The following is a 23,994-nucleotide window of genomic DNA, read 5'->3' as shown; positions in this document are numbered from 1 at the left end:
ATCACACCGACTGGTTGGTCCAAGAGAGTTTCGTAGCCGCCCAACGGCAAAAGTCTCATCACACCAACGTTCCGCACTTGGAAGTTGGAACCAACAAGAGCATTTCGAAACCAACAATAACAACAATGTTCTTCAAACCCCTGCTCTTAGAAAACGTGCACTAGTATCCGTGATTAGCGTTCAAAAACTAACCCATTCATAATGGACCCCTATGCCCATTCTCCCATGTGCCGCGGCCTTCCACCCCCCTTCCCTCCGCACCAGCTGCTCGGTTTTCCTACGCCACGCAGAACCCGACAGTTTGGTTCGCCCATCCTCGTCATTGACACCATCATATACGCTTCCTATGTTTTAAATTAGATGGACGCCGACGACGATCTTGATCTGCAAGATGAGGTAAGTCGTTAGGCTCGCTTTTGAAACTGTTCACCATGTTTGAAGTTCAATTCTGACAGCTGTAGGGGACAAATGCCGAGGAGGTGGACTCTGATCTCGACTCTGCGATTGAGGATATGGAGGTATGTCCACTACCACTTGAGTCGGGCATGTTCACTCTGTACATAACTAATGTCATCAGCCGCCCGCGCAGCCCGATCTTCTTTCAATAACGTCGGATATCTTCGAGTATCAGTTTGAGAACGGCAGATCATACCATTCGATGAGCGAAGGCAGTTGAGTCTGCCACCAGTTTGCTTCAATCACATGTGCTTCTGGCTAACAAATAACAGAATATGCGTATCCGAATGACGATGTAGCTACTGTTTCCCACTATTCTTACTGGCTTGAGACTCGTTAATCTGATTTGAGAGTGTAGCTAGAACTCATACGTTATGGTACGTGCTATCATTAGTTCCCTTCCTGCAACTTTGCTCACAGCAAGTAGATCTTCAACATCACCTGTGGTTGATCACACTCGATGGAGAATTAGCGACAAGTCCTGGCAGAGAGACCGCAAGGCGGGTTTTGGATCTGGGAACCGGAACCGGGATCTGGGCGATTGACTTTGGTGAGTAATGAACTTGTGACCGGTTCTCGCGCGTTTGCGGCGGTTTTCGCTGACTGTGAAACTAACTCTTTACTAGCCGATGCATATCCCGGCTCTGAGGTACAAGAACAATTCACAAGACCACGATTTCCCTTTGACTAAACTGTTTCCAGGTTATCGGTGTGGACCTGAGCGCGATTCAGCCAGATCTGTAAGCTTGGAGTCTCATTGCGTCTTTTACTTGCTCAGCTAATGGATATTATCTAGAGTCCCCGCCAACTGCAGTTTTGAGATAGATGATCTCGAGCTTGACTGGCCTTGGGAACAACCCTTTGACTACATCTTCAATCGGTCCTGTGCGGGCAGTTGGTCGGACTTTCGATCCATGATTCAAAGAGCATACGAGTAAGAGTTATGCCTCTCTAAGGCACAATCGCTTCACTTGCTGATACTGGTGTAGTCATTTGGAGCCCGGTGGCTACTTCGAGGTTCAAGACCTCGAGCTCCCGTCTTACTGTGACGATAGTTCCGTACCGCCGGACGCCGCTCTCTACCGCTGGCAACATGCGCTTGTGGATGCCTCAAATGAGGTGGGTCGGCCTATCAACTACGCTGTAGACTGTCTCGACGATCTTCACAACGTCGGCTTTGTCGAGATACACCACCAAATCTACAAATGGCCATTCAACAACTGGCCCGAAGACCCAAAACTCAAAGAAGCCGGTCGATGGAACTGCGCGAATCTAGATATGGGACTCGAGGCGTTCTCTTTGGGCCTCTTGACCAGGGTAAAGGGCTGGACGCGAGATGCCGTTGAGGAGTTGTGTGCAGAGGTCAAGAAGGAGGTGAAGGATACAAGGCTGCATGCCTACTGGAGGCAGTGAGTTGTCACTTCGAGTGACGTCCTTTATGCCCGAATACTAACCAGCCACAGACACGTCATTTATGCTAGAAAACCTCAGAATCCATCAATATAATGTCTCAGATCTGTAACAGCATGTTTACACCTTGGCACGTCTCAACGGAATGAAAGCTTCTGACAGGAGATCCCGTGGCTGCCCCGAAATTGGACCGCGCTGGAGGCATCTTGTTTGAAACAATTTTCTCGCGTCAGCGGGCTACCTGGTACATGGGGCAGTGAAGAAATGAATACAATACAAGGGCAGGCTATCGGCCTAGACACCAATACAATCAAGTGATGTAAGTGCCAAGATGGACGTCTTCAATTCAGTTGAAGAGCATGCGGGAAAAGAAACGGGCCGAGTGCGGTGCGAGGTCTGTTGAACGTGGCCAATATGGTTAAATGCGCCCATATGGCGTATACTTGATCGCGAAAGCTAACGTAGGTATGCTGCAGTAAGCACTGCCCAACCCCAAGAACGCCTTACAAAACGGCTCCTTACATACCGCGTCAAAGCCGTGTCTCAACCTGCCTGCGGAAGAAATTACCTCTGCAAACTTGTGTAACTAGACAAAGCCCTGCTGCCTGATCCAAGCCAGCCTTTCCGGCATGTTATCCTGCTATTTATACGAGACATCCCATCATAAAAAGAATCCGCGAATTACTGATAATACCTGTCCTGCTTTGGCGTCTCTGTCTGGCGCTACGTTTGATGGTGGATATTCAAAATGTCTCAATCAGGCTTTCTGCGCGTCCTTCGGTGGTCTTCCTGGGGCCAAGAGTTCTTCGCTATCTTTGTTGCCAGTCTTTTGTTCACGGTGATTTCCATCCTACTAGCCAAATTTGATGGTCAACCGGTGTTCGAGCGGAACGGCGTCACTTTAAACACGCTTGTTTCGATATGTTCTGTCACATCGAAAGCCGCTATTGCATTTGTGCTTTCAGTATGCTTGTCGCAATGGAAATGGATCCTGTTCGCTCGTTATGAGGGACCGCTCATCAATTTCGATCGATTGGACAGCGCTACACGTGGACCGCTGGGGAGTCTCAGAGTTGCAACCAGAACACGAGCGATGTGAGTGAAAGACACTCCCCCAAGGGTTATCAAACTCACATGGACTTGCCTATCTAGACCTATTGTCAAAGTTGGCGCAATTCTCACAATCTTAGCCTTCGGCCTCGATCCATTTTCTCAACAGCTCATCCATGTCAACCAAGGAATCATATTTGAAGACGGCAAAGCCGGCATATCCGCCTTGATTTCGCGATCCACATCATACCAACTTGGTGAAGTTTTTGATTCAAATACAACCACAGATATAACTGATTCAGCCACATCAAATTTGAGCACCAGCCTGCAGCCATCCATGGAGGGGGCGATCTCGAATGCTTTCTGGAAATCTTTGAATGAAGTTCATCAAGAAGTGCTGTTCCATTGCTCAACCTGGAACTGCAAATTCGATGCATTTGATACGCTCGCCATGTGCTCAAGATGCAACAACATCACCACCAATATTACGAAGGCCCAAGGCAATTTTGATGGCACCTTGAATGACATGCAAGGATATCGGACTGGTGCTCAGGACAACAGTAGTCTCTACACTTCCGCCTATAGCCTTCCTAATGGCCATTTTATCGCCAACACTGACGGCTGCCACCCATACAGAAAGTCTGACCGTGACTGCAACGGTGGCGGGTACCAAACAACTTCCTTTGCAACGGGCAACCCAAACAAGACGGTCTCCATGAAGAATGTCGACACACTTCTATGGGCAATGAGCCTCATACATCCAAATCTCAACCTGCCCCAAGGGCGAGGAGTCCCCAAAGGGCATAACGCTATCCAGAAAGCTCTTGGTGAAATGACTTGGCCTGAGGCTTCCGAGTCATTGCAGGCAACAGAGTGTGCAATCTACTTTTGCGCCAAGAGAATGTCCTCCGTTGTAGAAAACGGAAGGTTAAGGGAAGAGGCTATCGAGGTCGAGGGTACGGAAAGAGGTTTTAATTCATGGGAGTTTAGTCTACGACACACCCCTATGCCACCGCCCTGGGCTGCACCACCAGACGAAGAGCGAAGTCTTCAGTTTCATCCCAACTGGTCAGCCGGGCACCATAACCCTCTTTACATTCTCGGCCCCCCTCCCGAACTGTTCTCGGTTGCCGCGAACGCGATTAAGTCACTCAGCGCTCATTTCCAGCAACGTCTTATGTGGGCACCATGGCGAGACGATCCCAGAATACGTAAGGAATTGAGAAGAATCGAGGGTATGGAAAATGCGGTTGGTTTTAACGGCGCGATAGTAACATCTCACCAACCATATCCACACGATTTGGGTCGTCTGTTGCCTAATCCGAAGGATGGTTTTCAATCAGTTTCTGCTGTTTTTGAAGTGCTCGCAGAAAGCATGACGAACGAGATGCGGCGAGTATCTTCTGAAGAAGACATGGCTTCTCGCGGACTTCGCACAATGCGCCAGAAGGGGGTGGCCGGCACTGTTGTTGTGCAATACCAGGTCAACTGGCAGTGGATTGCAGTGCACGTCATTCTGTCATTGCTGACTTTCTTGTTCCTGTTGTTCACGATGATGAGGTCTGGCGAACATTCGGAAATACCGTTGTGGAAGAACAGTTCGCTAGGGACTCTTCGGCGTGGATACGACATGGGCGGGTTGTTGCCCAGTGGCATGGCGTCTGTTAAGGAACTTGAGAATGCTGCAAGGGAAATGTGCATATGCGGGGGGCATGAAGTTGACGGAGGGGTCACCTACGATGATTCCGCTGAGAGTGGCGGGCTTGAGGGAGCCAGAATGCCTCACAATCATCTGAAGACGGGAACCCTGCCCGCCCGGGTGTTTGACGCTACGTAGGTGTTGATATAACGAGGAGGTTGGTTAGTCTTACTTCTCATATTCCCCGAAATTCTAAGCAGCAAGGCACTATAGTATAGGTAGCAAAACATTCACGTGAAGGCGTGAAGAAAACGCTAAATGCAAGTGTCAAAAATACTGCACCTCATTTCTTCATTATGCCATGTTTCTTCCATGGTCACCGTGACAGCGCTCGTGTGCTACGTCTTGCTCCAATATGCAAAGTTTGTCATTCAGTGCTGCAAAATTAGCCTCGAGTGAGTCGAGTCCGGCGTAGGTAGCGTCAAAGAAAACCAAAGTCCCAATATTAACTGAGACATCAAGCTGTCATGGCGTAAAACATATCAAAGACTGCATACACAGTCTAGATCAATGTAGCATTGCATTTTGTGCATCGTGGGAAGTGTCTTGGCCGAGGGAACTTCTACTAGCGAGTTCTCCGAAAGTTGTAGCCATCTCTCGTCGTGAACATACTTTGACCAATAAGAGCGAGATTGAATAGGCGCGTGTGTTATCTAGTCGCCGTCCAGCCTATCTATGCGCATTAAGGTTACAATGTTACCTAATCACCATCTCGCAACTCTCTGCACCACGGCATGGCTGATGGAGCCAAAGATGCCTAATATGCATGCGGGTAACTGATTGGCCAACCATCTTTTGAAAGTAGAATGAAGCCCCTCGCTGGAAGACGTAGTCCTAAAGGAACCCATACACTTGCCATGGGTACTAGTGTGATGTGAGAATACCATTGTTGCTCAATGCGGTTCTTCCCGGAACATGTGATGCGTGGAGCCTCGGACTCAAGGATGGAGCATTTCTCGTGCTGTGGATCCACTCGTGGCCTGTAATTCTTAATCCTCTACCTAGTCTTCAGCTTGAGGTCTCCTTGTGGGTCTGAATGCGAGCTGGAGCGAGCGACTCGTCTAAGTCCTCGCTGTCAAGCTTGGGAGATGAATTAGTTGACAACTCAACTGCAGCATCATGGCCCAGGGCATATCGCCCGGCTGAGATGAGGCTATCGTTACTTCACAGAAGCGAATGTTACCTCGATCAAGCGAAGTGGGGAGAAGCCTCGCCTAGACTAGGCCATAGAGGTTTTGCCAGGAACTGGTGAGAGTTGCGAAGCTGAGGGATGAGAGGAGAAGAGTTCAAGAAGGTTCTTCGATCTGAACATAAAAGGACACGAATGGAACCTGTTTTTCAGATAGTGAGCCTACCAATAACTCAGAAACACCCTTCAACCTCGACTCCTCAGTCCACTCCATCAAAATCTTATATTTCAAGCACCAAACTAAATCCCTTGCAATGCATCCTCTTTCCATCGTCGCAGCCCTCGCTGCCACTTCAGCAGCCTTCAGAATCCCCGAGGGCGCAACCGACGGCACCTATCTAGCCTACCACGACGAGTCAGGCAATGAGGTCCACGTCAAAGACCCCAATCCCATCACCGTGGCCGGCCTTGCCTCGGCTGATACTGAGGCGCGAGCCGTGAAGAGACCTGGCCTCTCACGGGCCCGCCGCTCCCCAGCCCCAAGCGAGCTCTTCGAGCGCGCGGCCACCGTGTGGTGCGGCTGCGGCAACTTCTTGAACAACATCGACTGTGACCGCGTCGTCCAACAGATCAAGAACGACATCAACGCCGCGGGCGGCCAGTCCGATGTTGGACCCGGCCTTGCGTGGTACAAGATCAGCGGCAACGTCGTCGCGTTCCTTTGCGGCCGTGGGCCCGGTAGCGGTCGCATCTCTGAGGGTAGCTTCGCTGCGGGTCTTGCGACTATTACGAGCGCTTGTGGTTACTATGTCGCAGGAACCATCGAGAATGGCAACCTTGACATCGGCTACATGAACAATGACCCCAACGTTTGGTTCTGCGAGAGAGCCCGCTGGTCTACCAAGCATGAGTGCTAGTTCATTACGGGGCTTGCTTCGATCTTCTTGCACTCATGTGAAAGTCAATGTCGAATTTGATTGTTGGAATCAAGCGTTCTTGCGCAACGACGCACAGGAACCAACGATGAAGTTGATCATTCTCGGTGTGTGGGACTTGGCCGATGTTTGCAGAACCAGTATCATTCTTATTGCTTAGCAACGATTAAAGTTAACTCGATCATGGAAAGTACATATGAAACGATATTTGATCTGTCAATGAACTTGCCTATTTCGCATCATCGCCAGTTTCGTGCCATTTGTGACTTATAGAACTGATAGAGGGTGATTCTTAATATTCATGCAGGAGCCGGGGAGAATGTAGCAGTGCATGAGTCGTTACTGGTTTCTATGTTTCTATGATTAAGTATAAAATACAAGTTCGAATGTCAAAAATACAGTACAAGTAGTAAAGTTTTACAAGTGAAAGTATACCCTCTGCTCTCCCTTTGCTCAAGTCCCCTGATGTACATGAATTTCGCACAATATCTTACAGGACTCTATGAGGGTCAACCTCAATTCTTCTACTGAGGCCCATCAATAGCAGCTTGTGCAGCTCTCTTGACACGTCTCATCTTGACGCCGCCACGAGTGGACCAGTACTGGTTCAGCCTCGTCGTGACCTCATCAACATTATTGTAAGGATGAAGCGAGGCCATGAATTGCACTTTCTGCGTAATAGCATCAGCACTGAAAGCCGTAGCTGTGACCGGAACAGCTCTCCACCTGGCCTCCATTGGGTCGGCAAAGGAAGTCTCGTTGTACCCGAAATCGGCTAGGGCCGTCACGTTGAAAGCCGCCATCATCTCGTGGTCCTCATGGATGAGGTTATGGCAGTGGAACATGTACACGCCATCCCACGGGGCATAATGCGCCTCAACGCGGACTACCTCACCAGCGTCAAGCCAAACCACGTCCTTCAGGCCAGCAGCCTCATATGGAAGAACGGGTCTCTTCGCCTTGGTGCGGCTGAGGACGCGGAAGTCGACGAGGTGCACGTGGATGGGATGCGTCCAGCCGCCGCCGCCGTTCTCAAACTCCCAAATCTCGACCTTGCCGCGGGGCACGTTGGCGAGGATGCGGTTCTTGACGTCGCTGAAGCCGACACCGTTGATCTTCCAGCCGCCGCCCTGGCGGTGGAACAGGAACTTGCGGTCGACGCCGTTGCCCTGCGACGGCGGGAAGGGGACGTTGCGGAGGTTGGCGGGGACGACGGCATTGTCGACGACGGCGGGCTTGCTGACAACGAAGCGCATCACCTGGTTGGTGAAGCCGTAGTCCTTATCCTTACCTACGTCGTCCTGGTTGCGGAGCGTGATGTTTTGGCCCGCAAATTGGCTGAAATCAAAGACGACCTCCCAGCGCTCGGCCATGGAGATAGTTAGGGTGGAGGATGTGATGGGGCCCGTGAGAAGGCCTGCATCGGAGGCGATGACTTGGAAAGGAATGTTGGCGCCGCCGGTCTGGCGCTGGAAGTAAAGGATGAAGGATCGTGAGACAGCGGAGTTGAGGAAGCGGAGGCGGTACTTGCGGGGTTCGACCTTGAAGAAGGGCCAGGGCTGGCCGTTGACCTGGATAACGTCGCCCCAGAGGCTGTCGGTCTCGCCAGCGGGAGAGAAGAGAGAACCGTCGTTGTTGTATTGCTTGGATGACAAGACGAGAGGGATATCGTTTACGCCGTATCCGGTGGGAAGGCCGAGAGCATCCTCAGCGGGATCCTGGATGATGTAGGCACCAGCCTGACCAAAGTATGCGTTGACGGCAGTCTGACATTTGTGGTCAGCTAGATGAGACCAAGACAAGGCCTGGGAAACTTACGATATCCATGGCGTGGTCATGGTACCACAGGAAGCGTCCACTCTGGCTGTTGGGGTAGTAGTAGTCCTTGTACTGTCCAGGCAGGATGCGATCCTCCGCCCACCCGTCCCAAGGTGCCCTCTGACATGGCATTAGACAAGTGGCAAGATATGACGGGCATCGAGATACTTACAGAAGGCGAACCGTGGAGATGCACCGCACTCGGCAGAACAGCCTTGTTGGTGAATCTGACAACCGTCTCCCGTCCCCTGGGCACCAAGAAGGTAGGACCAGGAGAGATGCCATCGTAGCCCACAAGCGAGGCCGGTCCCTTGTTGGGATAGACCTGCTGCTTGAAGGGAACGATATCGACCTCATAGTAATCGATCTGCTTGTTTGTGACCGGATTCGTGATCGACCTGGGTTGTCATTAGTATGCCGGTTCAAGTTGTGGGGGCCGCATTTCTCACATCTTGGGCTGCTTCACCGGCGGAATCGGCAGAGGAAACTGGTAAAAGTACTTGTACTCGGGACTTAGCCAGTCCTTTGCAGATGACCCTTCAAAGAGGGCCATCGCCGCCACGAGGTGGGAAGCTCGGAAGAACATCTTGTCAAAAGAGTGAAGGGGAGGGAAGGGAATTCGACGCGAGGGAAGCTGGGTATCGTTTCAGAGACGAAGCTTGGCCTGGTGATCCAACATCGATAGGGTACCAGGTGATGATGGCTTATATATGCCATTGTAGTAACCAAGGTTTTGGCCCGTACCCGTATCCTATCGTGATGGAAGAAAAACACCCGAGTGGCGTCGCCTGGGCATCTAGGCTATCGCCGCCTTGTCGTCCATGGCCAAGACTGTCCGAACATACATAGGGGCGGAAGCCCAGATGTGCTCCCTGGGTTATGGCTCAGGCTTCGTGACTCGAGAGTGCACTCTTCTTTGCGCCGTAGGAAGAGAGTCTAGAACCTTAGAATAGCACTTCTCGCAGTGATCGGATGAACTGTGTAAGGTCAGCGCGTATAGGAAAAACGCAGCTACTCCTGCAGAAACTATGACATCCTCCCCCACTTTCCGCGGAGGGCCTCAAGATCTTCTTGCTCTATATTGCTGTGGGCGGAAAGGATCAAGCATCGCCAAGTCGATTGACGGAGTGCGCATGGGGTGACCCGAAGAATTGGTTTGGCTGCGAGGCTCCCGAACCCGCGCATGCGTTTGCAAGCTGCACATTCGGCTATCGTAAGTCAGTGCCAACTGTGCCATTAAGGGGGCATCATCGAAAATAGCGGAAATCGCAGAGTCCGGTGTTCTTGGCATCTGGAGATGACCCCCATCCCCCATGGAGACCGCCTTCAAGATATCCACAGCCAGGCCAGCACGCACCCTCAGCGCGGTATCGAACAGAACACAAGTAGGCCGCAATGCAAGTGCATAGCATCTATGCTGCTGGTTGTTAAGGTCAAGAGGTGCAGGCTGCTGTAGCAACATGGACTGCCAAGACGCGCCGGCAGGAAAGTGTGTTTCCCCACGGACATGAAAATGGCAATGGTCAACAATTCCCCTTTTCGACATTTGCGTTCGAGGTTACACGAATGGGTTCGGGAATTGTTTGGAAAACCTGTGAATAGCTGGCAATAACCCCTTCGCAACAATTTCCTCGGTGGCAGCTAATGTCAATCGCGAGGTTTATCTGCCGCCGGCATACCATCTCCCCCGTTCAGTTGGAGGATGACGGACGCCTCTTGGTGATCTCTCCGAGTGGCGCTTCAAGCTAGTGACGGTTCTCGATGAAGACCATCCGAAGGCCCGGACGCGCCCCCCTGAAACTGACGCTCTAGCTCGGATAGATAGACTCGGGGCTGACAGCTAGCTCATGTTGTGCAAGGCTCGTGAGCCACGTATCGATTCTGACTTCCCACGCAGATCCGATCTTAGGCTGGCGTGATGGATGGTGACAGATCATTCGATATATGCTTTTCTTCAGGCGGCAGCGAATTGTGTCCAACTCCGGGCTCCGGTGAAGGCGAAGAGGTCAAGGAACAGGAGAGCCTCGCGCTGAACAACATTGTCGGACTTGGCCGGGGTGAAGGCCGGTGCTTGGACCCACTTACGCTCCGTGCCGATCCCGTGTGTAATTCACGACTCCAAACTTTCTCCAAGCCCTCGAGAACACTACAAATACCACGACATCAACCAGGCAAACATGGCATGATTAAATAATGCAAAAAGCAAAATGAAGGGGCTCAACCGGGGATCGAACCCGGGGCCTCTCGCAGAGTAGACAGATGTCAGAACCCAAAGCGAGAATCATACCTCTAGACCATTGAGCCAGTGTTGCGAGATGTTTGCATCTCGGAATGGGGCTGCCGACTTCCGAGAGGTTTGCCAACTAAGTAGTCTGGCCGACAAGCTGGAAATGATTTTTGTTTTCGTCACCATCAACTTCATGACAGCCAGATACAGACTTTGATTTGGTTCATGACAGCACAATTTGCAACCAAGGACGATTGGATAGGTAAGGTACTTACAACATCGCGAGATGGCAAGTTGTACTAGCGCAGAGTGCCACGCCTAACAACCAACAAAGGTTCTGACTAAAGAAGGGACCGTCTTTGATGAGCCGAATCATGTGGCCGGTGCTTCAACAAGACGACACCGCCTTTGACGGCAACCGACGTCACCGTAGTTGACTCCATATGCCGCCGCGTTGCAAACGACCGAGTGCCGGCAGCAGACCGGGATCCTATCTCTCTGTCTCTATTGGAACGTCACGACTTTGTTAAAACATCTAGAATCAGGAATCTTCCCATATCCCTGTACTTTAGGAAGGGTTCGATCCTTCGTGAGATTTGATGACGGCTGACTGAGGACCATCGCAGTCGTTGACGCCGAGACGTGCTCCGGTCGTCAGAGCCGCATGAACTCAATGCCAAGAGAAGAATAAAACAGCCGTGAAGCGCGCAACTTTAATACTCTTACCACCGAAAGACAAGGAAGCGTGACCTCCATTGATCCCCGACAAACGGGGCCGCGCCGGTTCCCCATCGTGGATCCCGCCCGCCGAGGACCGATACCCGCGCCACCCAGCCTCTTCCGGGACGGCTATCGGCCGGTGACAAAAAAAGGGACAACCATCACTCACCGTCGACAGCACTTTGCGGGCGTGCCAACGCGTTATCATTCGCATCATCCACGTCGGCGACACAAGTCAAGTCTTGCTCCACCGTTCATGTTCGTGATCCACATCTAGGGCACTAGCCTCTAGGCCATCATCTTTGGTCCCCGAGAGAGTCTAGTCAACGCCGGCATCGTGGGAACGAGACCCGCCCTCCCCACGAAATCTCTGCCACTGCCGTGATGGCTTGTTGAGGATGCTGACTAGATGGCCGAGAATCTAAGTTCCTTCCCTCCAGGTTTTCCTCTCATGTCTTGCATCGCGTCAGTGTCATGTTATGATGTTAGTCAACATGGAAGTGCCCGGGACGAGCAAAGAACCAGACCTGGCCTAGATGCTGAATGTACATCACTCGAAGAATACTCGAGGAAACTTGTTCTAGATCGCCGTGTCAAGGCCCCATAACGTAAGGATTATCTTCCCCGGTCTGCTGCCAAGCTAGCTTCCCCCTTGTCCGACCTTCGATAAGTCTCGGGCGCCAAGGCGGCTGGCGGTGCGGCTTCTTGCAAAGCGGTCGGTCTTTGCCTCTCGAGACAGCCGTTGTCTCTGTCCTATAACCAGCCCATGCATTCTTTCAGTCCATACTTAGGTACACTGTCTTCGCTCGGCCCTTTCCATCTGAACGGTGACGATCTTTGCTCCCTCTACATCGAGTGACAGCTATCAACGACTTGACATCTAGTCTTTTGAAACGACATTGGAAACTATCACCCATACCTTCAGATTAACCCAAGTACTCAATTTCCAATAGACTCAATCATATTTGTAGCCAACATGGCGGCCAGCAAGGCTGGTGCGTTTCTCGCAAAGATTCTCGGTATCGATCTCGAAGCCAGCACCCGCCACCAGACACAAGAACTCCACAACCACGTTGTCGACGCCATTTCGCCATACGAACCATACTATGAAGAGGATCCCACAGTAAAGGAGTGGCTGTTAGAGCAAGTACCAACAAAAGAAGGATCAGCTCGTTACGTGAAAAGCTTGTTCCCCTTTACGAAATGGATTCTGAGATACAACACTCGCTGGCTCATCTCAGATGCTATTGCGGGTAAGCATTTCCGGGGTTCCAAGCCAGGCAACTTGGCGGCATCAACTAACAATATCTTACTCAGGTGTCACGCTTGGTCTTGTCGTCATTCCACAAGCCATGGCCTACGCCCTCCTCGCCCGCCTAAGTCCTGAGTATGGACTTTATACATCATTCACCGGCGCAGCTCTTTACTGGATATTTGGGACCTCAAAGGATATTGCGATAGGAGTAAGATACCGAAAGTGCTACGGCCTCATAACAATTTCATGCTAACTCGATAATAGGCCACCGCCGTCGTCTCCCTCCTCGTCGGAAAAGTCAGCGCCAAAGTCCTCGAAGAACACCCAGGCGAATTCCAACCAGAAGAAATCTCCAAAACCCTCGCCTTCCTAGCCGGCGCCGTCCTCCTCATCTTCGGCCTTCTCCGCCTCGACTGGATCATCGAGTTCATCCCCCACGTTGCCATCTCCGCATTCGTCACCGGCGCCGCCATCACAATCACACTCAGCCAGATCCCATCCCTCCTCGGCATCGACGGCGTCAACTCCAAAGAGGCCGCTTATCGCGTCTTCATCAACACGGCTCGTGGTCTGCCCCGCGTCAAGCTCGATGCCGCCATTGGGCTGACGGCTCTGGTGCTGTTGGCTGCCATCAAGTGGTACACGGAGCGGATGGCCAAGTCGCAGCCTAAGCGGAAGCGCATGTGGGAGATGCTCTGCTCGCTGCGCATGACTTTCACTATCTTGCTGTACACACTCATCAGCTTCTTGGTGAACCGCGGACTGGAGAACGGGGAGCACAAGTTCCGTATAACAGGGACACTGCCCAAAGGCTTCACACACGCTGGCCCGCCTTCTTTGAACACCAAGCTGATCTCGGCACTGCTGCCAGATCTACCGGCCACGGTCATCATTCTTGTGATTGAGCACATTGCCATCGGCAAGTCGTTTGGTCGCATCAACAACTATACTGTCCAGCCATCTCAGGAACTCATCTCAATCGGATGCACCAACCTATTCGGCCCCTTCTTAGGCGCATACTCTTCGACAGGCTCCTTCGGCGGCACCGCAATTCTCTCAAAAGCCGGAGTGAGGACACCAATGGCCGGCGTCTTCAACGGAGCAATTCTCCTTCTCGCACTATACGCTCTCACCTCAGTACTCTACTACATCCCCATGGCTAGCCTAGCAGCTCTCATCATCCACGCCGTGATCAATCTCATAACCTCTCCAGACCACATCTTCAAGTCATGGCTCATGTCACCGCCCGACGTCTTCATCTACTTCATCGGCGTATTCGTCTCCATCTTCACCAGCCTCGAAGATGGCATCTACGTCACAGTAGCCCTCTCCGCAGCCCTCCTCCTCCTCCGTCTCGCCCGCTCCAAAGGCCGTTTCCTCGGCGCCACGCGCGTCTACCAGCATCCAGACCACCACACCAGCGCCACCCCCGACCACAAAGACTCGGACCGCCACTCCATCAGCAGCTCGCAGACCCTCTCCCACCACAAGGCGCCTCCGTCGCCGCGTCTCCCGGCATCACACGACGTGTTCCTCCCGCTAGATCGCAAAGACGGCACTAACCCAGCCGTCCAAGTCAATGAACTCTACCCGGGGGTCTTCATCTACCGCTTCACCGAGGGCTTCAACTACCTGAACCAAGCGCAGTATGTCGACCGCTTGATCGAGCACGTCACGCACTCCACCCGCCGCACAACGACACCACACTACGACCACCCAGGCGACCGCCCATGGAACGAACCCGTGCCGCCGCCCTCGACAGTTGAAACCGATAACGAGTCCCCATCACTGCTGAAGCCGATTCTCCGGGCCGTCATATTCGACTGCGCTGCTGTGAACAACATGGACTCGGGCGCCGTAGAGGGCTTGATCGACCTGCGGAACCAACTCGATAGGTGGGCGGCACCCGAGCCGGTGGAGTGGCACTTTGCTGGTGTTCACAACCGGTGGACGCGGCGCGCGCTGTCAGTGTCTGGGTTTGGGTGTCCGAGGACGGGTCACTTGGAGGGTTGGGAGCCGGTTTTCAGTCTGGCTGATTTGGCGGGGCGGCCGCCGATGATGATGTGCGAGCAGCAGGTTGTTACGACGAGATCGAAGTCGACGTGTGTAGCCAGTGACTCTGAACAGTCTTCTTCTTCATCGGCCATGGAGCAGGGTGTTCTGGGGTCTAAGGAGGGAGGGATTCGACACCTCAGGGCTGTTGGTGCTATCAACAGGCCGTTCTTCCATCTCAATCTACCTGTGGCGGTTGAAAGTGCCGTCAAGAGTGCGAGACGGAGAGATCATCGACCACAGCCTTGAAACATAAGCGGTTATAAGCTTGCATCAAAAGATTGTATGTGTGGTTATACTCGTTCGGGAAATATAGTGTGATACTCTTGTTTTTGAATGATGTTAGAATAGATACTCCATTAGCATGTTAGTTTAATAGGCGAACAGAACTTACTTGGCCATTTGACATTATTATTATCTCAACCTCATTTGACTTGCTTTGAGACATGTAAATTATCACTCCGCTCAAGTCGGAACAGCTCTATCGCTGTAACCGCGCAACCATTGTTTCAAAATACCTGACATACAGGATGAGGAGAACCCAGACCATTGCCTCATCAGGTCGCATTTCTAATAATCTAAATATTTAAAATCTTCTGCGCATTCTCTATCGAATGTCTGACCGCCAGGTCGATCAAACCACAGTTGTAAAGACCTGCATCTTCCCCTCGGTTTCCCACTTGGCCTCGATGCCGGGAGCAACAAAGTAAATATGACCAGCCTTAACGTCAAATTTCTTCCCGTCCGCCTCCAGAACTCCCTCACCGTCGGTGACGATAGCAACCGAGGGTCCTTCGCCCGCCTTCAGAACTTCCGTCTTGCTACCCTCGTCCAGATCCGTCTTCAACATGTCAAACTCGCTCAACGGCGGCGGATACACAACCGTACGTCCTTGTGCGCCGCGAGAGCTCTTCTCCGCAGGCAAAAGCACGTCGTTCTTGCTATGCGCCTTGAAAGTCAACGTCTTGCTGAACAAATCAATGTTGTTCCTGTCACCGGGCGGACAGAAGCCCGTATTGAGGACGTTGTTCGAACGAGCCATGCACTCCACAATGTCCCCAGACAGATAAGCATGAATGCCGTCGGCAGGGATATACAATGCATCGCCAGCTTCCAGCGACAAGAAATTCATACACAGCAGCGCAACTAGAATGCCGTTGTCGCCTTTACCAAACTGGCCCTGCAGACGCGGCAGAAGATCCAGCACATAGCCGTTCCCGCCCAGCTCCTCGCGCGGGGTGCCGCCGAGAGCCTTTGAGGCCTTTTCGACAGTGTCTTCATCGGCGAGCAGAATGCGCCGCGTAACCTCCCGCAGAGTCTCGTCGGTCCATCTAGTCGTCTCATCGGGGATCAGGTCGCGCAAGGCAGGGATGTTGAACACGGGCGAGATCTGGTCCAAAGGCTTGAACCCGGCAAAAACCTCAAACGGACCCAGTGCTACAGCAATCTCGGGCTTGTGATTGGCGTCGGTGAAGTTCTCGGGGTCCTGCTCATGGAGCTTGCTTGCGAGAGACTTGTTTGGGTGGATCTGGAGGGGTAGGGCTTTTGCAATGGAGAGGATCTTGGGGAGGTAGGGGAGCTGGCCGTCGAGCTCGGTGATGACTTTTTTGCCGAGGAGCTGTTCCTTGTTCTTGTCTAGGACGTCCTTGAGCAGCTCGCCTGTCTCGAGGACGCGTGCGGGAAAGTCGGGGTAGTCGCCGAACCACATTTCTGAGTAGGCCTCATTGTCGTTGATTGTGAAGCCGCTTGGGGTATTTTCGCAGAGGCGTGCGGCGAGCGAGTCGCGACCCTTTTTGCCCCAGTCGTAGTTGTTGCATGTGCCGCTTAGCTGGAAAACTGAGCTTTGTGAACTCATGGTAGCTGGTTTGTGAGTCTTTTCTCTCTTCTATTATTCTCTGAAGAGCTTCTGTTTCTCTTCTCTTCTCCAAGGTACTTGAGGTATGTATCTAGCGTAGCGTTCTTCGGTTGATGATCAGGGGTATCTTGTCTATAAGTTTAGGTCTAATTGATGAGAGCGACGGTCTTTTTCTTTGAATCTTATACAACGTGCATTCAGATATCACACGAGAAGTTGATGGTTTGTAATTCGGATATTGGGTGACCGGCTAGTGACGTCGGAAAGATTGACGCAACAAAATCGTCATAGAAGTCTTGGAGCCGTCCGACGCCCGGTCCCACTTTGCTGTGTCTCGGCGGGCCGTGGCGAACTCGAAGCCGGACCTGCAGCTCCGGTCAACGGTGTGGCAGCGGCAACTTCGGAGAAGCTGACCTATCTTGACTGATCAAGGCTAGAATCGCGATCTCTGGCAATGCTTACTTAGCTTGGTCCACCATCCCACATGCATAGTCCGATGTGTGATGTTAGGCCTGATGGTTGTAAGAGGTCTGACTTTACACCTAAACAATAGTCAATACACGAACTCTGGAAATCACCACAAAACGTTAAGATAGCTTTAGTTGCAGCTCAACGTCTAATACATGTAATATTTCAATTGGCTAAAAGCTAAACCCATGCATAGAGCTCTGATAAGGAGCATATGTGGATCTTTTATGTAAGCCATCGTCCAAGGTACTCGTTCGTCAAATGATCATGTCAGTAGCTATCACTAGGCGACATTCGGCACATATCAGCTCGTACTCGATTAACGTTATCACCCCATCTCATTGAATTAGGTATAGAACAGTAAAGACAGGTATTCCCTCACATTACCAACAAAACGCTACGCCATTTTTGAATTACCACTCTATTTTCTTCACTCATCACACAGAATCTCAAAAAATTCGGACAACTCAGCAAACCCAAGCCCAGACCCAGGACCATCAGGCCGACGGATCATTGCGGGACTTTCTTCCACCTTGAGGCCATCGCCAGACCGATCAGGCCGGCCATCCTTCTCAGGCTGATTTTCGCCCTCGTCGCCCTTCCTAGACGAATACGACGAAGACTTGCCTTTCGACCTGTTCTTGCCCTTGCCCTTGCCTTTGCCTGTGCCCTTTGCGTCATCACTCTGTTTAGAGTCATCACCGGCGCCTTTGGGGCGGTCTAGGTTATCAGAGTCCCCTTTCCCACCAGCAGCGGCATGGAAGACAGACTCCTCAGCACCCAAGGAGAAGTTACGTGCGCCGGGAGGGACGGCCGCGCGCAATGTTGCGCGCGGCGTAGAGGTTGAGAGAGCGGCCATTGCGAGAGGCCTTGGCCTTGCTCGCCTTGTTGGCCTTACCGGCACCGGCAGCACCGCCGGTAGCAGCGCCGGCGTTGGCGGTCCCGTTGTTGGCAGCGCCCCCGGCCGCGGCATCCTCCTCGTCAGCAGCGTTGCCGTTGCCGGCGGCAGCATCTTCCTCATCAGCGGCGTTTCCGTTGTCTGCGGCGGCGTCCTCCTCGTCGGCGGCATTGCCAGCGTTACCGGCGTTGTTGTTGGCGTTGCCGGCATTCTTGTTCTTGCCGGCCTTTGCGTTTCCAGCTCCAGCGTTCGCGTTGCCTGCGTTGGCGTTTCCGTTGCCGGCAGCAGCATCCTCGTCATCAGCAGCAGCGTTGCCATTTCCAGCGGCGGCGTCTTCCTCATCGGCGGCGTTGCCTGCATTGCCAGCGGCAGCGTCCTCTTCGTCAGCCGCATTGCCAGCGTTGTTGTTGGCGTTGCCGGCATTGTTACCGGCGTTGTTGGCAGCGCCGTTGGCGGCGTTCTTGTTCTTACCAGCCTTGGCGTTACCGGCTCCAGCGTTGGCATTACCGGCGTTGTCGTTGCCAGCGTTGGCATCTCCAGCTGCGGCATCCTCCTCGGCGGCTGCGTTGCCTGCATTGTTGTTGTTGTTGTTGGCATTGCCCGCGTTGCCGGCGGCCGCGTCCTCCTCCTCGTCAGCGGCAGCACCGTTGCCAGCAGCAGCATTGCCAGCATTGTTGGCGTTGCCAGCGTTATTGGCAGCACCGTTACCGGCGTTCTTGTTCTTGCCAGCCTTGGCGTTGCCTGCTCCAGCATTGGCGTTACCGGCGTTCGCATTGCCGGCATTGCCATTGCCAGCAGCAGCGTCTTCTTCGTCATCCGCAGCAGCGCCGCCGTTGCCGGCAGCCGCATCCTCATCGTCTGCGGCCGCGTTTCCGTTGCCTGCGTTGGCGTTGCCGTTACCGGCAGCTGCATCTTCCTCATCGGCCGCAGCACCGCCGTTGCCAGCCGCAGCGTCTTCCTCGTCCGCCGCATTGCCGGCATTGTTCTGGTTGTTGGCGTTACCGCCGGCATTGCCGCCCTTGGCCTGGGCACCATTGCCCCCGGCACCGGCACCAGCAGCCTGCTGGCCACCGTTGCCGCCACCACCGCGCTTACGCTTGCTGGCTTGGGCTCCGGCCTCGAAGACGTTGATGACACCATCACCGTTGAGGTCGTCCGGGTCTCCGGCCGCGGCGGGGGTGCCGTTCGGGTTATTGCGGTCAAAGGTGGACTGGAGCTGCTGAATGAGTTCGCTGCCTCCGGCGCGGCGCTCGCGGCTGCGGGAGACTTCGGAGGCGGGCGCCGCGGCGACGACGCCGGCTAGGAGGGCGATGGCTGCTGTGGAGAACTTCATCTTTGGGTGTAGGGAGAAGAGAGAGATATGGTGGGAATGAAGAGAAATTGAGAATGGAAAAGAGAGTAAAGTACAGGTGAAAGAACGACTACTGCCCGAGTAGTGTTGAAGAGAATGAGACTGGCTCAAGGAAAAAGGAGAAGGAGAAGAGTGTGGTGGTGGATGGGATGAGGTGAGGGTGAAGAAGTAGAGTAATCATCATCACCAGCGGCCAAGAAGCCATGCTTTATATCCCATCTTGCCAGTTGTTTTCACCTCACAATTAAGGTCTGCCTACTCCATGTGTTCCCCCTGTCTTTGCGCCATCACCTGGTATTCTTGCGCTGAACTCCAGCCGCCCGTGGGCCACAATGTGACGGACCATGGAGTATGATGCCAATACCATCATCCCATGAGCCTCAGGGGAGAAGAACCCTCGTGAAACGAACCATCATTGGATCAACGGATCCGAGTCACCACTTCTCTAACCATGGCATGTGCCAGACTCTCGGAGCGGCCTCTCAGATCGACCCTGCCTCCAACGTCTAAACTCCCCGGCACCTCGCTGTAGTATGGAGAAGTGTCCGTCTAGGTGACAGGAAAATTGAAGCCCTTGTTGTTGATGGCGGAAAGGTTGTGGGTTGGTCTTGGCTGAAGTTGATGTTCACAGCTCCACCACGGAGATTTCTCCACAAAAGTTTCGCGGAGTCGCATTTCAGCAGTCTCAGGAGTTCGGTTTGTCTCAACATCCCTCCAGGAAAAGGTCTTGGCTAAGTCTTGGCTGAAGGGGCATTCTATTCCTCCAACTACCACGCCAAATACTCTTGGCAAATTTGCCCAGGTTGACAACGTCCATCTGAACTATGAGCAAAGACAGAAAAAGCTCAACACGCAATGCGCCAAGCCAACCTCCAAAACGTCCGTCTGGGGTTCCCCTTGGCTGTCAGACTGCCAACTCAAAGTTGTTAGGTGACGCTGAACCCAAGCTCTTCCAGCTCATCCGATGGGCAAATAAACGTCATGTGCCATCCGTAACTCGGGATGTCAGACTCCTGAAACATCACACCCCAGCACTCAACCTCACAACAGAGAAGAAAAAGGGGGTAAAGAGAGCACGGCCTAAGAGCAATCAGAATTTTTTAAACATTAACAGCAAATAAGCTCCAATATCACCATAGTAAGCTTGATTTACAGTGGACGGGGGGAACCACAACCCTGGGCCGGGGCGGCGGGGAGGAGGGAGGGGGCACGGAGGTCCAGCCAGCGGCTCGACTGATGTGATGGTGGATTGTGGGGGTTTGAGAACTATCCCGAGCGATCGACTCGAGTGTCCTTGACAGAGATGGAAGATTCCACCTCAAGTCCGGACCCAATCATCTTGGGCCGGGAGTTGAGTCGAGACCAGGCTCTTTGCCCGTCCCGGTTTCGGTCTCCGTTCTTTTTTGAGAGGCGGGCGGCAGATCACGTCGGGTTCTTGTCTTCCTCCCCGCCCCCGAGCAGAGGTGCGTCTATTCTTGTAATCTCCCTCGCATCTGCCGCTCGCTTTCTGTGGCTCTGGAACTCGTGATCGTCTGCGAAACCCGCGTTGATCACGTCTTGGTGCGGCATATGCTCATCATAGACCCATATTATGCCATTGAAGTCTGCGGTCGTGGTTAGGCTTGAGCAACATTGAAAGAATCGTTGATGAAGAGAAAATGTACGCATAAATCAATGACTTTATGCATTTATACTGCGTAAAGCAAGAAGATGAACCTAGAGGCCCTCGAACACTGGTCCCACCATACTGCGTAAGTATGAACAAGGTAAATATGTATTAAGGTACTACTTAGTATACATCATGAATGAAGAAAGGAGAAGTCGTAAGACATGCCAAGAGCACGTCACCACTGATGTCAAGCACCTCAAAAGCTGTAACACAGATCCCAAAGCGGCACCCGTGTACTGTAAAGCTCGCCGCTCCACCACTTCGTTGCGAAGCCAGTCAAGTTGAAGTAGAAGTCCGTCGCAAACTCGACCCCATTCTTCTCGGCGCAGATCAACCCGTCCTTGGGCACATCAACACTAACTTGTGTCACCTCGGCCGGCTTACTCGTAAAGTTACCGCCCCCGATTGTGCTGCTGCTGCTGCTGCTGCTGCCACCAACACTGCCGCTGACCCCCAGATTCTGCTCCCCGCGCAGCTTGAACACGTTGTCAAACCCCGGCGTCGCCGTGATGCCGGAGCTGAGATCGACCAGCCCGCCGAGCAACTTGAACGCCAGCTGCACGGTAACGTCCGCTGAAGCGTCGACGCGCACATCAGCTGACTCGGTGATGTTGGCGTAGCTGCTGTACTTTGGCTCCCACCCGCTCGCCGACGACTTCTCCCCGTGCAGGAGGTCGAGATGAACGTTACCTGCCGGCAGACTCACGCTCAGTCCCGCAGTGACGCCGACGGCAGCCGAGACGTCAAAGTCCAAGCCCACGGCGAAAGCCACGCCTGGACCGAGCTCGACGATGCCCGGGACGGAGACGAGAGAGTAGGACAACGCGTCCGGGGCGTACTTGAGCGCGTGGCTGTAGGAGGCGGCGACGTCGACTGAGACGCCGACGGCCGAGTCGAAGGTTGTGTCGAGGTCGAAGTACAGGGCCTGCAGCTTGAAGCCCCAGAAGTTGTACTTTAGGTAGCCCGAGAAGGTGATCTTGGAGCTGAACCAGGCCTCGTCGGCCGTGATGTTGACATACTGCCCGTCGCTGTACAGCACCGTGTTCTCGGCGATGCCCTCGGCGAAGGAGAGGGAGACGGACGGGTCGAGGGTGAGGCGCTTGGAGAGCGTGGCAGCCGGCAGGGAAGTGAAGGACATTTCGCACTCGCCGGCGATATTAGTGAGTTCCTCCTTCGAAGCTGCGACCGTGATGGAGAGGTCGCCCTTGCTGGAGGTCAGGCCCGTTGCGAGGAAGAAGCCTCGTTCGAACTCGGCGTCGCAGTTGCCCATGTGGTTGGTGATGAGGATGAATCCTTCTTCTGCAGAGTCGGACCAGTCCTTGACGGCCTCGTCAAAGGCGTCAACGGAGGAAAAGGAGACGGTGAGCTCGTCGTCTCCGCATGCGACGTTGCTGACGGCGTCGACATGCTCGAGGACCACGGCGGGGTTCTTGAACGCGAGCTTCATGTCGATGGAGCCCTGCTCCTCCGTGTCCGTGGCCGCGTAGTAGAGCGAGACATTCGTGGCCGGGACGATGTTGATGGGGTCTTTTGTGTCGATACCGGGAGCGGCGGTGGCGCCAAAGGTGTGTGTTGTGTTTACGGCCGGGCGAAGGGTCTCGGGCTTGACGGCGAGAGGCTCGTAGGCTGGGATATCTTCGATTACGTGCGCTGCTTGCGCGGTGAACCTCTCGGTGGAAGATGGTGTCGGGACAGTGGTAAGAGTTGTGAAGGAGGATAAGGATGAGGCTGCTTGTTCGGGCTGATCGGGCATCTCGACGACGATGTAGGTGACGCGCTGAACGCCATCAGAGGAGCAGCTGCACCCTTCGGTGTGAGCGGCTGCGCCGGAAGCGAGGAGCAGTCCGGCCAGGAAACGGCCGATTACATTTGAACGAACCATGATGAGGGTATCAAAGAATAAGGTCAAGAAGGACCAAAGAGTGTTGGGTATTCAAAACGAATGTCGTTGGGAAAATGAGAGGACGCACAGCAACGAAGCTGGCCTGGCTAATGTTCAAGGAGTGATTTTGTGAGCGCGAGATCACCGACGAGATGCCTACAGCTTCAACATCGTGAGACTTGACGAGAGAGGCGGCCACTAGGCCTTATAAGGTGGCCGCTTGTCTCTTCTCTCCTTCCATCGTCTCTATCTGCATGTCCTGCTCCCCCCTTCTCCTTACCCAAGGAGGATTAGCCATATGCCAGATCAGATTGGTGTGTCGGCAATGGCGCAGTTGCCGGGACGGAAACCGAGCAAGGTAGCCTCGAACTTCGGGGAGCGCATCTCAAGCATGACTGGACGAGAGGAGACGCAGCCGAAAGATGGTGTGATGCCGCCTATTCGGGCTACGAGCCTACGAGGTTATCTGGCTCTCGCCTCCATGGCAGGGATCGTTAGTGTAGGATGAAGGAGACAGAGGCGATTGGTAGGTCAATGAAATGCAACGTTGACGAATTAGCAGCCACTCGATTAGGTTGTTCCCATGACCACATGGTCTTGGATATTGCCGGATACTGCCCGGAAGTGGGGGGAAACCAACCCGCTGCCCTCTTCATCCTCTCGTCGAGGACGGCGATGATAGCCGGACAACTTGTCTTGGACTCTTGGGAACAATGCCGCTGACGGGCTCCGCGCGTCTTCCCCCGGGGGGATGACAGCACGAAAGGCACGCTTTCGGCCAGACACATCCTTTGTTGGTGATGGACTCATGGAGTCTTGCCCGTGTACGGATGATGCGCCGTCAGGTAGGAATCAGGTGGGACAAGAGTCAGGGTCCTACCAGGGAGAGGGGAAGACGGGACCCTTTTCTCAGGACTCGATTCTATTCCCAAAGAGACCATCGCGGTTTAAGCTCAAATGCCGTGCATGCGCGGTCCTTCGGTCCCTTGTCGACCATCGAAACTCGACTGGTCCCCTGATGATCTCCCATCTGTCGATGAGAAGAGCTCAATGGGGATTCCCGTTTTCTCTAGCTCGGATAGAACCGCCCAATTAGGACGTGAAAGTCCACATGTTGATT

General features: G+C 53.4%; 8 protein-coding genes across 8 annotated transcripts; 4 read left to right on the top strand and 4 right to left on the bottom strand.

The window, feature by feature from the left end:
• Positions 1–269: 269 nt before the first annotated feature.
• On the top strand, positions 270–1,962 carry HER10_EVM0002562 (methyltransferase; the record flags this gene model as incomplete). Its single annotated transcript, XM_035472268.1, has 11 exons — positions 270–396; positions 462–518; positions 578–671; positions 729–751; positions 815–833; positions 884–1,006; positions 1,083–1,105; positions 1,159–1,196; positions 1,253–1,390; positions 1,446–1,865; positions 1,920–1,962. Exons 1-11 carry the CDS (start codon positions 361–363, stop codon positions 1,960–1,962), a joined length of 1,014 nt encoding a protein of 337 aa, XP_035326625.1. The 5' UTR covers positions 270–360.
• Positions 1,963–2,614: 652 nt separating this feature from the next.
• On the top strand, positions 2,615–4,753 carry HER10_EVM0009316 (uncharacterized protein; the record flags this gene model as incomplete). Its single annotated transcript, XM_035478806.1, has 2 exons — positions 2,615–2,961; positions 3,019–4,753. The coding sequence occupies 2 exons, from the start codon at positions 2,615–2,617 to the stop codon at positions 4,751–4,753; spliced, it is 2,082 nt and encodes a 693-aa protein (XP_035327145.1).
• A 1,305-nt stretch (positions 4,754–6,058) lies between these two features.
• On the top strand, positions 6,059–6,661 carry HER10_EVM0006582 (uncharacterized protein; the record flags this gene model as incomplete). Its single annotated transcript, XM_035476164.1, has 1 exon — positions 6,059–6,661. One exon carries the CDS (start codon positions 6,059–6,061, stop codon positions 6,659–6,661), a length of 603 nt encoding a protein of 200 aa, XP_035326923.1.
• A 542-nt stretch (positions 6,662–7,203) lies between these two features.
• Positions 7,204–9,083, bottom strand: HER10_EVM0003497 (bilirubin oxidase; the record flags this gene model as incomplete). The annotated part of the gene is made up of 4 exons (XM_035473172.1): positions 7,204–8,220; positions 8,498–8,617; positions 8,670–8,895; positions 8,947–9,083. 4 exons carry the CDS (start codon positions 9,081–9,083, stop codon positions 7,204–7,206), a joined length of 1,500 nt encoding a protein of 499 aa, XP_035326706.1.
• Positions 9,084–12,213: 3,130 nt separating this feature from the next.
• On the top strand, positions 12,214–15,000 carry HER10_EVM0000068 (sulfate permease; the record flags this gene model as incomplete). Its single annotated transcript, XM_035469863.1, has 3 exons — positions 12,214–12,697; positions 12,762–12,907; positions 12,964–15,000. The coding sequence occupies exons 1-3, from the start codon at positions 12,421–12,423 to the stop codon at positions 14,998–15,000; spliced, it is 2,460 nt and encodes an 819-aa protein (XP_035326410.1). The 5' UTR covers positions 12,214–12,420.
• Positions 15,001–15,232: 232 nt separating this feature from the next.
• HER10_EVM0000916 (phosphomannose isomerase type I) lies at positions 15,233–17,013 on the bottom strand. Its single transcript, XM_035470681.1, has one exon. It carries the CDS (start codon positions 16,604–16,606, stop codon positions 15,386–15,388), a length of 1,221 nt encoding a protein of 406 aa, XP_035326507.1. The 5' UTR covers positions 16,607–17,013; the 3' UTR covers positions 15,233–15,385.
• Positions 17,014–17,504: 491 nt separating this feature from the next.
• Positions 17,505–19,305, bottom strand: HER10_EVM0007959 (uncharacterized protein; the record flags this gene model as incomplete). The annotated part of the gene is made up of 2 exons (XM_035477497.1): positions 17,505–17,794; positions 17,886–19,305. 2 exons carry the CDS (start codon positions 19,303–19,305, stop codon positions 17,505–17,507), a joined length of 1,710 nt encoding a protein of 569 aa, XP_035327023.1.
• A 1,883-nt stretch (positions 19,306–21,188) lies between these two features.
• Positions 21,189–23,203, bottom strand: HER10_EVM0000502 (uncharacterized protein; the record flags this gene model as incomplete). The annotated part of the gene is made up of 1 exon (XM_035470281.1): positions 21,189–23,203. Exon 1 carries the CDS (start codon positions 22,872–22,874, stop codon positions 21,189–21,191), a length of 1,686 nt encoding a protein of 561 aa, XP_035326463.1. The 5' UTR covers positions 22,875–23,203.
• Between the last annotated feature and the right edge of the window lie 791 nt (positions 23,204–23,994).

The sequence above is a fragment of the Colletotrichum scovillei genome (assembly GCF_011075155.1).
Source record: "Colletotrichum scovillei strain TJNH1 chromosome Unknown Contig00011, whole genome shotgun sequence".
In the NCBI taxonomy this organism is placed as follows: Eukaryota; Fungi; Ascomycota; class Sordariomycetes; order Glomerellales; family Glomerellaceae; genus Colletotrichum; species Colletotrichum scovillei.
Note: the sequence above shows the minus strand (reverse complement) of the source record. Positions and strands in the feature narration are given on the sequence as shown.

What these genes read in the sequence shown, in the direction of transcription:
- HER10_EVM0000916 (XM_035470681.1), bottom strand. Translation starts at nt 16,606, where the DNA reads ATGAGTTCACAAAGCTCAGTTTTCCAGCTAAGCGGCACATGCAACAAC.